This window comes from Malaclemys terrapin, chromosome 1, assembly GCF_027887155.1.
Source record: "Malaclemys terrapin pileata isolate rMalTer1 chromosome 1, rMalTer1.hap1, whole genome shotgun sequence".
Taxonomy (NCBI): domain Eukaryota; kingdom Metazoa; phylum Chordata; order Testudines; family Emydidae; genus Malaclemys; species Malaclemys terrapin.
Genome location: NC_071505.1, coordinates 188,573,901 through 188,589,426, shown reverse-complemented (window position 1 = coordinate 188,589,426; position 15,526 = coordinate 188,573,901). Strand labels below are relative to the sequence as shown.

The 15,526-nt window shown below is 46.9% G+C and overlaps 1 protein-coding gene across 3 annotated transcripts in view; it reads right to left on the bottom strand.

The window, feature by feature from the left end:
• The window catches only part of EVA1C (eva-1 homolog C), a 67,978-nt gene extending 54,151 nt beyond the window's left edge, over positions 1–13,827 (bottom strand). Inside the window, exon 1 of one of the 3 annotated variants that reach the window (XM_054048060.1) lies at positions 13,732–13,827. Coding sequence is in view for 2 of the 3 variants with exons in the window: in XM_054048070.1 (XP_053904045.1) it covers positions 13,080–13,206 (127 nt within the window). In the remaining variant the exon portion in view is untranslated. Of the gene's footprint in view, positions 1–13,079; positions 13,544–13,731 lie in introns of those variants that run through there. The other 2 variants (XM_054048070.1, XM_054048051.1) reach the window with 2 other exon arrangements.
• Between the last annotated feature and the right edge of the window lie 1,699 nt (positions 13,828–15,526).

The following is a 15,526-nucleotide window of genomic DNA, read 5'->3' as shown; positions in this document are numbered from 1 at the left end:
TTCTCTGTTCTCAGATGTCTAGTCCAGAACTCAGCAGAGGTGCAACCAGCAAATGCTAGTTCCAGATCTTAAGTTCTGACTCTGTTGCTTTGTTAGGACCAGATCCTGAGTGTTTTGCCATTGACCTCAATGAGAGCTGGAGGAGCAGGCCTTTCATAAGCAAATATTAAAAATAAGTGTTTTACCATAGGTGCAGCAATCCAAGTAGACTCTAGTGATGAAGATTATAGTCACTAGCTACAGTAAAATATTTTATCAACATGCATCTTCCTAAAGGAAAACACTTATTTTCCTTTATTTCATGAACATGTCTTGTGGATCATAATTATCTGACATATCATAACTCTGATTACATGTCAAACTTCAATGGCCAAATTCATCATGGGGTGACTCCATTGAAGCCAAAATAGAGGACCCAATGGAGTTACATCAGGAATGAACTTGCCTCAAGACCTCAATCTTACCCTCAAGTATATGAGGGCAGTAGCTCTGGCTAGAACTCTGGTAAATAAAAGATGAAAGAAATACATAGCTGGTGACATCATCTTCTGAAGATTGAGGAAGGGGGCAACCATGTCCAGGAGATAGCAGGAAACCACTACACCCCAAAGATTTTAAGTAGGTGGATCATAGAGTCTGGAGGAAAATATTCCTTTGAAAATTTGGGTTTGTAAACTTGAATCTCCATGCAATCTTGTGGGGGTCAATCCCTCAAGAAACACAATGCAGGGTTCAGTTTGCAAACACCATTGTGAACGAAACCCTGTGGGGTTTAAACAGTCCTAGTTTATATCTGACCCTCTAAAATTCACATGACATAGGATCACATGAGTTAGAGGTGAGGAATGGGATCACTTAATCCATTCCCTTGCAAGGGTGGCCTACAATCCCCCCAGCAGAGGAGATGTCAGTTAACAGTACACTAGATCAGTGTTTCCCAAACTTGAGATGCAGCTTGTTTAGGGAAAGCCCCTGGCGGGCAGGGCCAGTTTGTTTACCTGCCGCGTCCACAGGTCCGGCCGATCATGGCTCCCAGTGGCCGCGGTTTGCCGCTCCAGGCCAGTGGGGGCAGCAGGAAGCGGCGCGGGCCGAGGGCTGTGCTGGCCACCGCTTCCTGCCGCCCCCATTGGCCAGGAGCAGCAAATTGTGGCCAGTGGGAGCCACGATCGGCCGAACCTGCGGACGCGGCAGGTACACAGACTGGCCCTGCCCGCCAGGGGCTTTCCCTAAACAAGCGGCGTCTCAAGTTTGGGAAACACTGGGCTAGATCAAGGCCGAAAAGCTATGTTCATGGCTGGATTACTTTCATTAGCGCGGCAATTGGCTTCTCATTTTTTTACTCAATTCAACTTTAGGTTGGATAAACTGAAAGACCAAAAATTCTGCTATGGTCCAAAAATGCAAAGTGATTCTGAAAATCTAACTTGTGTCTTCCAGCATGTGAACAAAGAAAACAAAGATAAATTTAAAAAAATATTCTACAGTTCTTTAGGGCCCTGATCCAAAGCCCACTGAAATCCTTGGGAATTGTTCCACTGACTTCAATGGATATTTGCATCTGGCCTTATGTTACAACTTATGTTTTAAAATTAATTCTAAATTAGTGTCCAAACAGTGCTGGTATTCTTTTTGTTGCCAAAAGCTGCACAATGGATCTTTTAAACAACTCTCTTAAAATGCACAGAAATTCAGATGAAGTGACTCACAATGCTGAACAAATAAGGCACAACCATGCCTACTTGTGCCTCTCTAACTCTCTCTAAGACAATACAATATTTTTTCTATGTTTGGTGACAAAGAAAAATATTTTAATTATAATTGTTGATCGGCTGGAAGGTGAAAAAAATCTGATAGTTGGTGACTGATTAAAGTGCATTTTCTTGGGCAGTGGTTGGTTATAAACCTAGAGAACGTTACTGAGAAATGTGAAACATATTGCATAAGAAATGGGATTAGTATTTCTTTGGAATTAGTACCACTTTCCTTAATAAAGCTGAGGTCACCTGAAAGTCCTATCCCACTGAGAAGTTTATCAGCTTGAATTGTAGTATAAAGGCAGGAGAAGCTAATCAACAAATTTGTTTTATGAAATTTGCTTCTCCTTTGACTTACAGAATATACCATTTGTTATGTGCCAACAATATGCTCAATGCATTAGAAGACACAAAAATAAAACAAGTTCCTGCCTCAAGGAGTTAACAGTCTAAAACGCAAACTCAAAAAATATAGAGATGGGCCTGACAGAAAACACCCACATCTAACTAAGTCCTCACATTTCACAGAACCAAATCCAACATCCCACAACCTCAAACCAGCTCAGATCAGAACTCTGAAGTTTGCGTCCCTTTCTTATTGACATGGAACAAATGTTTTCCTTTAAATATAGCAACCAACATTTGCATCTAACCTTTTCAAACAATATCAAGAAATTACATCTCTTACCATCTCTCTTACTATTTTGGTTGAGTTCCAAGCATCACTTACCACAGTGAGTCAACAGAATTTACTCAGTGGATTTATACAGAATTCTATCTTCTGCTAACACGGTAAGTCAACAAAACAAATGCTGCATCAATGTGGCCATCAAAATTCTTACCACTTTACTAAAAGCCCCAAATAAAATGGCATTCACTTGCTTTCTTTGTGTTTTATGAGAATCTGGATTGTGTTAATTAATGGAAATTAATGGAAACTTATTGTGCGGGAGGATTGCATGGTCAGCTGATGTTTCTTGAGTGTTTTTGTTTACTTTTCATTGACTCCATTTGCTCTCTATTGTTGGAGTAGAAGACCAAGCCTAATTTGTTAAAGCAGTGATTATTTCTGCCTGAACTGCTCTTGAAAAAACAGATGTCTTTGTGAGTGGACTAAAACAAAAAGGGTTGGAGCTAGCAAAACTATAGACTGCTTCTTTTGCCTCTTCCACCCCCCAAAATAATTCTCCAACCCAGGTAGAAGATCTCACAATTACTCCCTTTTGATGTGTGCATATCTTGAGGTTCCATTAAGATTCTTTTGGTTTTCTATTACAGACTTACTTCTTGGAGGCTACACAGAAGAAATGGGTTTTCAGAAGAGATCTGGATGAAGAGAGGGTGGTTGATTGATGAATTGGGGTAAGGAGGTCATTCCATATATAAGGGTCAGATGACCACAACCTCCTTGAAACCCTTGTGACCCACCACAATTCCAGCATTCTCTAATGAGCAAATAACTAAGCATTTGTGATGGTGGCTCTCAAAAATGGGGTGATTTAGCAAAATAGAAAGTCTTCGCTTTTCTAAGTAGATTTTGACCCATTCTCAGATATGAAAGTTGCAAGTTACCACTGATGAAATAATATGCATTTAGGCCAATGGTCCCCAAACTCTTCACAGTCATGCCCCCCCATCCCTGTCTGTGCCCCTCCCCCCCCCCAGGGAGCCGGGTAGGGAGCAGGGCCGTAGCTCCGGGGGAGGGGGAACGACAGGGGTAAGGGGGCCGAGGCTGGGGCCACAGATGGGGGCAGGGCTGGGGCTGGGAGCATGGCTGCGTCTGGATGTGGGGCCGGAACAGGGCTGGGGGCAGAGTGGAGCTGGGGGTGGAGTGGGGCTGGGTGGTGCTCCCTCCCCGCCCCTCATAGGGCTGGCCCAGGTCCCACCGTGCCCCCAAATATTCCTCTGTGTCCCCGTAGGGGGGTGTGCCCCACAGTTTGGGGACCTCTGATTTAGGCCCTGATTCAGCAAACCATCCCTATTCAGCAAAGCATTTAAGCATAGGCTTAAAGATAAACCCATGCTTAAGTGTTTTGCTGAATAGGGATGAATTTGTGTATGTGCTTAAATGCTTTGCAGAACTGGGGCCTTAGACTTCCTCTGGTGAATAGCTAAGAGAGAAGAAAAGAGCTCTCTAGCCACGGACCCAATCTGGTTCCCATGGAAGTCAATGGAAAGAAAGAGTCCCATTATATTTACTGGGCATTGGAGCTGACCCTACATTTGTTTTTCAAGCCCTTGGCATTCAGTTCCCAGTATTTAAATATATGGATGTGATTTCACTAAAAAAATGGCATTAGGATAGCAGACATCAGAATAAATATTCTCTATTTTGCAGTTCATGATACATACAGGATGAAGCATGTTTGCATCAAACAATTGTTAAAGAAATACAGACTATGTAGATCTTTAAACCAATGTATCTTACATCTCCATGTGGACAACTTCTACATGAGATATGTCCTGTTTCCAAAATGTGGCATTACATTTTTTGATACTCAGCCTTCTCTATCCAATTAAGTGGTTTAGAACCCTGACATTGGGGACATGGATTTTCACGACATGTATTATTCAGATAACACTGTTCACCAAATGAAGAGATACCTAGAGAAACCCTATTTCTGTATTTGAAAGCCAGACTTAGGAAGACTGTGGGAACAAGCATATGTGACTACATAACCCTAGAGGGGTTACAGAAAAGGCAAAACCATGTCTAACCTTGATTTGTGGTAACAAAATGTGTGGAGATTGAAAATTCCACCCATAGCCATAAGACCAATGTGACTCTTATGAAAAAGGAAGGGACAAATCCTGTGTAAATTATATTGCCTTCATACTGTGAGGTGATCCAGCAAAAATATTACATGAGCAGAGTTTGGGAGAAGAGGGTGGTGAATGGGTTCGCTGTCCGCCACCTAGTGGTTGCTGCCACCCCACCTAGTGGTTGCAATAGGATGGGTAGGGGAACCCAGGCCCTCCTGCTCCAGGTGTCAACTCAGGACCCTGTGAGGCCTGTCCAGCGTCTTTCATCTTGGGGTGCCTTAAGTTAGCCTTCCTGGGCCACTTCTTACCTCCCTCTTTCCCAGGGCATGTGGCAATTTGTCCCTGCAAGCGCTACCTCAAGGCTTGCCTACCCGCCTCCGACCCATAAAAGCTGTCGCTCATCAGCATGCCTTCTCCTGGTCTGGATCTGGCTACGTCCTCCTCCTCCACAACTCACAGAGTGGGTCCTTCTCCCTGCCCTGTCTATGCCCAACAGAGCTGTCCAGCTTCCTTTTAAACCCCACCTCCAGTGGAGCATTCTCAGCAAAGGCGGAGGGGCAGGGCCTCCTGAGCTCAGAGCTGCTCTTTAACCTTTTTCTGTCCAGAGAGGGTTTTATACACACTGTCACACAGCCTCCCCCCTCAGATCCGGTGCTGGGGTATTGTCTTGCAGACCTTGTGGGCCTCCCACCCCCCACCTGATCCATTAGGCACGGAAAGGTGGCCGCAGCCCATGTAGGCCGAAGGGCATGATCTTAAATTGGTATAATCCAAACAACGTGGAGACGGCGGCCTTCTCTTGTGATTAGGCAATTAGGGAAATCTGCCAATAACCCTTTGTTAGATCAAGGGTAAATATATACTTGGGGGCCCCCAGTCTGTCTAGTAGCTCATTGACCCGGGCCATAGAGTACGCGTCATACTTTGATATAGCATTCACACTCCAGAAATCGATGCAGAAGCAGATTGACCAGTTGGTTTTCAGTACCAGCACAATGGGGTTCCTCCATTCATATGGGACTCCTCAACTACCCCAACTCAGGGCTGGCTCTAGGCACCAGTGCTCCAAGCATGTGCTTGGGGCGGCACTTTCCAAGGAGCGGCACTCCGGCTCCTTTTTTTTTTTTTGCTTGGGGGCAAAAAGTCAGGATCCAGCCCTGAGCGGAGGTGAGCTGTGGCGGTGGGGGGGGGGGGGGGGGGGAGGGGCGCAGGGAGGGCCGCAGGAAGTAACCCTGGGGGGAGGCAGAGGAACCGCTCTCCCCCCAGCTCATCTCTGCTCCACTGCTGCCTGCTCCCCCAAGCTCGTCGCCGCTCTACTTCTCCCCCCTCCCTCCCAGGCTTGCCACGTGAATCAGCTGTTTTGCAGCAAGCCTGGGAGGGAGGGGGAGAAGCTGAGCGGTGGCGGCGTGCTCAGGGGAGCAGGCGGAGCGGAGGTGAGCTGCGGCAGTGGGGGTGTGGGGACGGCCGCAGGAAGTAACCCGGGGGGGCAGAGGAACCGCTCTCCCCCACCCAGCTTACCTCCGCTCCACTGCTGCCTGCTCCCCCGAGTGCGCTGCCGCTCTGCTTCTCCCCCCCCAGGCAAGCCTGGGAGGGAGAGGTAGGAGGGAAAATTCGGCGTGCCCGGGGGAGGAGGCAGGGCCGGGGATTTGGGGAAGGGGTTGGAATGGGGCAGGTAAGGGACGGAGTTGGGGCGGGGCCGGTGGGGGGAGTGGGAAAATGTTTTTGCTTGGGGCAGCAAAAAACTTGGAGCTGGCCCTGCCTGAACTTCAACATTGTCAGCAGTTCCTAGTGGACTGCCTCACACATCTTCCTTGGCAGGAGCCAGGGGTTCTCCTGGACCTTTTTCCCTGGCTTGGTATCTGTGATGTTGTGCCAGGTGCATATGCCCCGGTAGCGAAGCGAACACCGAGGCAAAGGCTTCCACCAACTGCCACAGCTAGTGCTCTTACTCCAGCTGAAAGTCTTCTCCCAGTGGAATCAGTCCAGTGTCTTGTCCTGGGGGCATGTGTGAGCCGAGTTCCAGCTCGGGCAGAGATGATGCTATAAGGAGGCTCTCTCACTCAAGCCAGACTTTTAGCGGGTTGATGTATCTCATAATTACTTGCCCCTACCTTCCTTAGCGCCTTGAATGGGCCTTGTCATTGAGCCATCAGTTTCGACTCTGAGGTCAGAAAAAGCAGCAGGACCCCTATCCATGGGCCTGAACTCTGTCATCCGGGCCCTTCTGTTGTAGGCTCATTCTTGGTCCTCATGGGCCTGCAACAAGTTTTCCCAGGGAAAATGCCCCTAACCTCTCCAAATCCTCTTGCAGGCAGATTATGTATTGGACCACACTGTGTTGAAGTGGTGGCTGCTCATCCCACATCCCCTGGAGGAGATCTAGCACCCCATGGGGTAGTCTCTCATACAGAAGCTCAAATGTTGAGGACCCCATGGAAGCTTGAGGCACCTCACGGATAGTAGAAAGGAGGGGGAGCAACTGATCCCAATGTCGTGGGTCCTAGGCGATGAACTTCCTCAGCATCCCTTTTAGGGCTTTATTGAAGCACTCTCTAGCCTGTCCATCTGAGGGTGATAGACTGACATCTTTAAGGTCTTAATCTTTAAGAGATCACATAGCTCTTTCGTCAATTTTGATGTCATATTGCGCCCCTGATTGGTTAAGATCTCCTTTGGTACTCTGACCTGGGTGAATAGCTTCAGCAGGTCGGGGATGATGTGAGTGGCTGTGCTAGCTCAAAGGGGGATGGCCTCAGCATAGTCCACTATCATTGAATGAACTGGTACCCGGTTGTCGTCTTCTCGAGCGGTCCCACCAGACCCATGCCGATTCTTTCGAAGTTGGTCCCAACCACAGGGAGGGTGATGAGCGGGGCTTTCAGGAGTATTGTGGACCTGGTCAGGTGGCACTCGGGATATGACACACAATAATCCTTGACTTCTCCATGTATCCCCAGCCAGTAAAACCTAAGGGTTACCTAGTTGAAGGTTTTCTCTTGCCCAATCTGACCCCCACAGGGTATTGTATGTGCCATCTCTAGCACCCATATTTCCCCTGTTTGGGCATTCTTGGCCATCCAGTACATTCTCTCCTCCCATAGCTCAAAGTGAGGGCATAGTTGCAGCAGCCATGGGTCTGTCACTTCCCAGTTCACGCCTGTGACGAGGTGCTCATATGCCCGTCTCAGAGTCAGGTCCTCCTCCTGCGCACTTATAAAATCTATTTTGGCCATGAGCAAATCCCAGTCTTCAGATTGGGGGGCCTTCTGCCTCCCTGGTGGTGGTTCCAGTTGTGATAGGCTCTCTTTGGAGTCCTCTTCATCCCTGACTCAAGCTAGGTTTCCTGACCACAGGGATTCAGGGGTCCCTCCCTGGGGGTCTTCTTCCCTCAGCAGGTCATTATCCCGGGACTTTATAATCTTCTTAAAATCTTCCAGGTCTTGACCCAGAATCACTGGGTAAACTAGTGCAGGGGCTACCCTGACCCACACTTTCCTTGAGTGTTCACCTATCATGAGCTGCACTTCCCTAGTGGGGTATGGGTGTATATTTCCATGGACATACTGTAGATAGATGGTGTGTAGGTTGTCTCCCAGCCTGGCTAGATGTACTCGGGCCATTGTCTGGCTACACCCAGAACCTATCAACGCCAGCACAGCCACCCCATTAACCTGCACAGGAATTACGATTTTGTCTGGCCCTTTCTTTCTGGCCTGGGTATCCGCCATCCAGACCTGCCCATAGGAGCAGTCCATGTAGAGGAACTCTTGACAGAAATGGCCAGGCCTTTCGCACAAGAAGCAGGGTTTGGTCGGGGGGCTCGCTCTATCCCTTCCCAGCATTGGATGGTTCCCCATCAGGGCTGGGTTTCTCCTTCGGGTGCTCAGGCCCCTGAGCCCAGACTCCCAGGTCCCATCCAAGCTGTGGCTGGGTAACGGTTGCAGGTCAGGGTAGAATCCCAAGTTCACTGAGGCATACTGCAGGGAGACCTTGTGTCTAGGGCCTTCTGGTCACCACCCAGCTCTTGTGGTGCCACCTGCCCCCAGAAAGTTTTCCACCAACCTAATTGCATCGGCCAAGGCCCCACTGGTGTCATAACACCCATTCCCAGCTGCTGGTGGGGAGAATCTGTGTAAATTGCTCCAACTCTACTTGATCTGCTCCCCAGTTTGCTTGTCAAGTTGAAGCCACCTCCAGCAGTGTTCCTTAAGGTGCTGGGTCATAGCCTGCAGACTGGCACCCTGGGGAAATCTTTCCTGGTAGAAACGTTGCTAGTGGATTTTGGTGATGATATCAAAAGCATGTGAGATGACTGCCTTGACCCTGGTGTAGTCTCGGGCCTCTACCGTGTCAAGGCTGTGGTAAGCAGCTTGGGCTGGCCCTGTAAGGTATGGAGAAAGCAGGATAGTTCTGGAGGCCATTGAGCTACTGTAGCGACCCTCTTGAAAATGACCGGAACACTTTTTAAAAAATAAACCCCTACCTTCCCTGTTTTGCCTAAAATGTCATTGTTCTTTTGTTTCAGAGTGGTAGCTGTGTTAGTCTGTAACAGCAAAAAGAAAAGTCTTTTAATTAGTCTCGTTATAGTTGGTATGGCAACACCCATTTTTTCATGTTCTCTGTGTATATATATCTTCCTACTGTATTTTCCACTGCATGCATCCGATGAAGTGGGTTTTAGCCCACGAAAGCTTATGCCCAAATACATTTGTTATTCTCTAAGGTGCCACAAGTACTCCTCATTCTTATTGTTCTTTTGTGTATCTTTCCATTGTATAAGTCCAACTCTATGCTCCAAACCTTTGCATGTGCGGGGAGCAGGGGCGGCTCCAGGTACCAGTGCACCAAGCACGTGCCTGGGGCAGCAAGCCGCGGGGAGCGCCCTGCCGGTCGCCGTGAGGGCAGCAGTCAGGCTGCCTTCGGTGGCACGCCTGTGGGAGGTCCACCGGTCCCGCGGTTTCGGCAGCAATTTGGCGGCGGGAACACCGAAGGCGTGGGACTGGCGGACCTCCCGCAGGCATGCCGCCAAATCCACGTTACCAGCGGACCTCCCGCAGGTGTGCCGCTGAAGGCCGCCTGACTGCTGTGCTTGGGGCGGTAAAATACATAGAGCCGCCCCTGGTGGGGAGAATTAGGTCCTGTGACCAACAAACGACTGAACAATTTCCAGGTTAGTACTAACAGCACAATTTAATGTATTTAAAAAGGGAAAGGGTAAATGTACTGTTGTTTCATGCAGGCTCTCACAGCAGGCTGGGAAGTGATTAGAGGAAATCATCAGAATGCCAGGAGAAGGAGGAGAGAGAGACAGCCCAGTTTGGGGCTGCTGAGGTAGAGATCTGATGCTAGAATCACATAGAGTGAAAAGATCAGTGAACCAAGAAAGTATGCCACCTGATAATCTGAGTATAAAAGCTCAAGATCTGTGAAGAGGAGAAAAAGCTTAAGCAACTTTCCTTCCAACTCTGTGTGCATCACTAATCTCTCACTACTGGATCCAACTGTACGGAACACTTAAATGACCCCTTGACTCTTTCAGTTTCTTTTGCTGTGACATGGTTTTCAAAAGGAAATGCGCACCAGGCCGCATGGAGATTTTGCTGTTGGATTCACCTTCTCCAAAAAGTAGGGTGACCAGATGTCCCGATTTTATATGGACAGTCCCGACTTTGGGAGCTTTTTCTTATATAGGCTCCTATTACCCCCCGACTCCCGTCCCGATTTTTCACACTTGCTGTCTGGTCACCCTACCAAAAAGTGAACATGCATGTGGATTACAAAACACTGAGAGCCAGCTCCTCAGCTGAAGTAAATCAGCACAGCTTCTTTTAACATCTGTCCTTGAGAGCAGAGGGGACACGGGGGGGGGGGGGGGGGGGGGGAGAGAGGAGGGGAGCCTATCAGCAGGCACAGCTCACCTCTGCCAGAGAGAGATTGTTTTGTTTCTTACGAGTCTTTGTGCCAATAGTGTACTGTCTCTTTAAGAGAGGCAGATTTGTTTTCACAAACTCAACAAGGCTTAAGAAAATCTACTGTGTGCTTTTGCTGAGGAAGGAAGGGAAAGTATAAGGAAAGTCAGCAACTTTAGAAGCTCAGTACTTGTGTTTGCTGTTGCATAGCCTGCAGCTCCTTAACAGGTATATTAGTTTTAAGCAGACTCAGGATGGCATTTACAGGTTTCATCTTACTTCTTGAGAATTTTCTGACAGCTTTTGGCCTGCACTACCTGTTGTAAGTTTCACTAATTCGGAGCTAGTGAAAAACCTGCTTGGATTGTTCTGGATAGCATTCTTTTTTCCCTTAAAGGGATTGCTAACATTTTGATTTTTTTCTTTATCACTACGGATTACATGCCTGCATTAAGAAAAAATGTGAGCAGATTGTAATGCCTACAAATGTCACCAGTTCCTGCTGGCAATAGATTGCAATTAAGAGGCTCTTCTACATTTTACTTACACAGTTGTCTGTATGGCATATTTGTAATGCTGGATTCTGGGTTTGGGGGGGGGGATTGTCTTGATTCATTTCATTTATTTGGATAGCTCTATGAACAATGAAATACTGAATACATAAGTACTTTTGAAATGTATCTTGGATTTCCTTATCTACATAACTTAATTTCAAGTTTGAATAATCTTTTGTGAGAGGATCTAGGGATATTTTTGAATTCAGTTGCTATTAGAAATGGAAAATGTGAACTCTATTACTATTATTTTTTCTTACTTATATACAGTTACATTAGTAACTCCAATACTACTACCAATAACTGGGAGTCAAGCCACAAAACACCTAAGAGTAAGATAACAAGTATTTAAAAGCCTTTTACATGTGAAAGGAATCTAAGGGTAGTCATATAACATATAAATCTGTTATTTTGTTCTCTACAATTTAGGTGTGCTTGTTCAGGAAAAGGATTTTCACTTTTATTCAATTTGAAACAATAGTACAAACTATGTTTCCTACATTTGAGAAAATAAACATGTCCAGCCTCTGCACAACCACCCACCAGCATTTTAAAGAGTATTAACATTAACGATGTTAATATTTATAATAATGTATTAATATTATTGATGATGTATTAACTTTGTCCCAGGGAACCTGATTAGGATTTGGAAAGTTAGACTCTGCTTTTTAATTGTGAGGTTTACCTTTTGCCATAGGAGAAAACATTGGCTTACAGTTTGGTAAGGTTGCAACTATGAGGGGAATACTAAGCATATTATTAAATATGCAAAGACAAACAGCTGATCTTCTAAGTACTTTCATAACAACAATGAAATGTCCTATGTCATATAACAAAAGAAATTAAACAGAAATAGTAATCTTCAATAGAAATTTTGTCCCTTCTTTCTGCTGAAAATAAGCAGCAGCATCAGTACAATTTCCAAAGCTATTTAAATTTTGCATTATCAGCCACATGTCATTTTGATGGGGGACTGGTGTGTCCACTAGTCTCAGAACTGCCCTTGTATGATATCTTCACTTAGGGCCTGATCCAAAGTCCATGGAAGTCAGTGAGAGTTTTTCCATTGACTCCCATGGACTTTGGCACAGGCCCTTACTCGCTACCAAATTGTGTTCTCATCGTTTTACTTGAAAAGAGATTGATGGTACTGAATAGTTAAAGTTGTCACACTGCTTCCCATGCCACTTCCCTGGAACCCTTAACTCCCTCTTCCTATATCCTCCTCTTTGAGTAATTCTACAGCACCAGAAGGTCTGAATCATGCTCTTATTAACTTTTGTGGTGTTGGCCTAACAGCCTGTCGGGATGGGCATGATCTTGCTCAATGCTACAGAGTTAATGGGTCTCTTCTTTTAACTGATCTGTGTTGAAGAGGTAGCCAGTGTTCTCCCTTTGACTAATCTTTGCCCTGTGTCTAAGTGTGGGCTTTGTACAGCTAACATCTATGCCCAGTGCAGGCCCAAAGGCTAAAACTAAATTCCTAAATGTGATTTCCAAAGCAATGGTAACAGTTAGAAGTTTCACTGATTCCAAAATTATTCTTTATGACCTGAATAGCTCAAATGGAAAATGTAAATCAGACAATTTAGCCAAAGTAAAACGTTCCAGTCTTCTCATCTATCTATCTATCTATCATTATACCTTTATACCAGAGCATGCACCCTAATCCCCAGCATGCACCCTAGTGAGGAACCACTCCAGGGTGCACCATAACCCTGGGCACATGTTCTATTCATGAGCCCCTCCCAGACATTCACCTAACTACTCCTAGACATGCACCCTAATCCTATGCACACATCCCTGCTGGGCACACACCCTGTGCACATATCTCGCTGAGCTGAGAGCTGGGCACCCTAATCCTGGCCATGCACCTTACTGATGAGCCAGTGCTGGGCACGCACTGTATTGAGGAGCCCCTCCTAGGCACACCCCCTGATCCTGGCCTGGCACCCTGCTTGTTGGGCAGGCAGACAAGCTACCCCCTTTCCCCCAGTGCATGCTAGTGAGGTGCCCACCTGTTACTCAGTGTCCCTGTCTCCTCCCAGCCCCAGGAGGGTTCTGCCAGCCCCGGGCAGGGCATGGCCATGCTGCCTTACCTGAGAAGTCTGTCAGAGCCTCGATTTCCTTGGTCCCCACTAGGAACACGCAATACAGGAGATTGAGAAGCAGCCCAGGCTCTACCTGTCTCCGGCTTGGATGCTGCCCAGCATCCAGTTCACTCATGGTGCGGGGAGGAGGCGGGGGGGTCTTTGCAGCCCGGGAGAGTCACATGATGAACCCGGCCCCCAGCTGGCAGCGCATCCTCCCCAGCAGCCACCTCCCTTGCAAGCGCCCCGTCCTTCCCGGGACTACAGCACCAGCGGGGAGGAGGGAGCCGAGAGCCGCCGTGACCGAGCCCGCGCCTCCGCGCAGTTTCCCCCAAGAGGAAGTCCCAGCAATTACTAGTCCCTGGCACAGCGCTTTGCTGCGTATGTGTGTGTGAGGGGAAGGGACGAGCCTTTCCCCAAGGCACGGCTACCGTGAGAGCCTGCGGGAGTCAATCCCGAAGTGCCCCCCCTTCTCTCCACCCCCGGCTGGGCATTTCTAGGGCCCGGCACCTCCCTCCTGATTCACACACATCGCTGCTTCCTCGCGCGCCGAGCTCAGCGCTCCTTCCTAGCCACAGTGTGGCGGGCTCGGTAGCACCCGTGCGCGGCGTCCCCGTCTGTCTGACAGGAGAACCCCTGCCCTCACACGCGCACGCTTTACCTCGCGTGGGTACTTGTCCCCCGGGTGTCTTCACCAAGCTCAATCAAGCCTTCCCAGAACCCCGCTCCGCCCCTTGGCACCGAAGCGAGCACCACACTTTTCTTCCTTCTCTACTTCAGACTTTTTGACACGATCATTAGCAAAGCAGAATCTGCCGAGTCCATTGGTCTAACCCAGCAGAGCACTGCTTTTTAGCCCGTCTTATGGGTCTCTGAGGAAAACCCAACCAATCTACAGATTTCCTCCCAGGATCAAAACTCAGGATGTAAGGAATTCAGCTGAAGTGTATCTGTTTTAAGAAACAATACCAACACACGTATCAAAGCAATCTTGTTTCCCTGATTTCTCTGCTAATTTAAATCCTTCTCTTAGCAAATATTTTATTGCTTCATTTAATGTCCAGTTTCGCAGATAGAGTCCCCCCTCCCCCCCATTTTGTCCCATTAAAGATTTAAATGAGCACTCGGAAAATATTAGGGGGACTGCAGTCTCTTTTGCAGGAATAAAAAAAACTAGTGGAAAGTAAGGGATCCAAAAACTGCCTTTACAATGTTCTATACTGCCTTCAAATATTCTTTCCAGTTCTTTTAAGCCCATCAGTAAGGAATTGCTGAAAATGGCTTAGTCTGTGTGCATCTCCTTTTGACATTATTGGGATGAATTAAGTAATAATTAAGCTAGGGCACTAGTTCTGCAGCCCCTTTAAGGCTTGCCACCATGAAGGAGAATAGAAACAATATTGGAAATATGATAAGGAAGCATCTGCAATCAACTCCCTGCACTGGTGTTGTGTTCAGAGATAAATGTGAAAGTGGGAATGCATGAGCATTTAACAGTTTGTAGCTTAGTATGCACAATCACACTCTACAACTTATTTGTTAGATGACACGGGTGAGTATGTAATAGGAGATGGGACCAAACTAGCACTGCAGATTGTATTCCAATCCCACACCTCAATCTTTGCAGGAGTTCAGACCAGATCCAGATTGAATTTCCCAGCTCTGGCATCTCTCTGAAGTGGGCCAAACTGGAACATCATATCTGACCAGTTTGAACTTTGTCAGAGTTTGTATTTGGCTCTGAATACATATCCTAATTTCAGGCCCATCTCTAACAGAAAATTCTCTTTCTTTCTTTCTTTCGTTGTTTCTTACACGCATACAGAGTACACCAGTTGATTACCACATACATTATATTCATGCTTCCCTGGTCTTAGGCAGATAAAAGCAAATTAAATTTTGCACTAACCTGCCTGTGGTTGTGAGCACTCCACTAATTTTTACTGAATTCAGATAAATAAGATAAAAATATGTTAGTGCTAGCCATGCATGAACGGCATTGATGGTAGTTGGTTCTGAAGCAACTACTTGTAACTGAACCAGTTCTCCTAATGTGTTGTGGAATTTGCCTGACTCTCTACCTTGCTCTCAGTTGACTGACTGACTCAACAACCTTGTCTACGCTGGGATTTTTTCCCTAAAATTTCACTCAGTGGATAGCACTGGTTCAGCTCTGCTGCTGTTAGCAATGAAGGGAGTGATAAGATAGGCAAGGCACCAGTGGACAGTGATGTTTTAAGTACCATATTTTTTTATCCCTCTGCCTGTTAAGCCAGGTGCTTCAGCAATCATGAGTCCAATGTACACTCAGAGGGAGACATAAAAACTTCTAAAATGACCTAAAATAGCTTTTCTATACTTAACCATTCACATTTTTATGATTTAATATGTAGGGACCTTCCTGGGCTGTATGTCCCATTGGGAAGCTGGGAATCTTCCCTTTCCTATGAGATAAA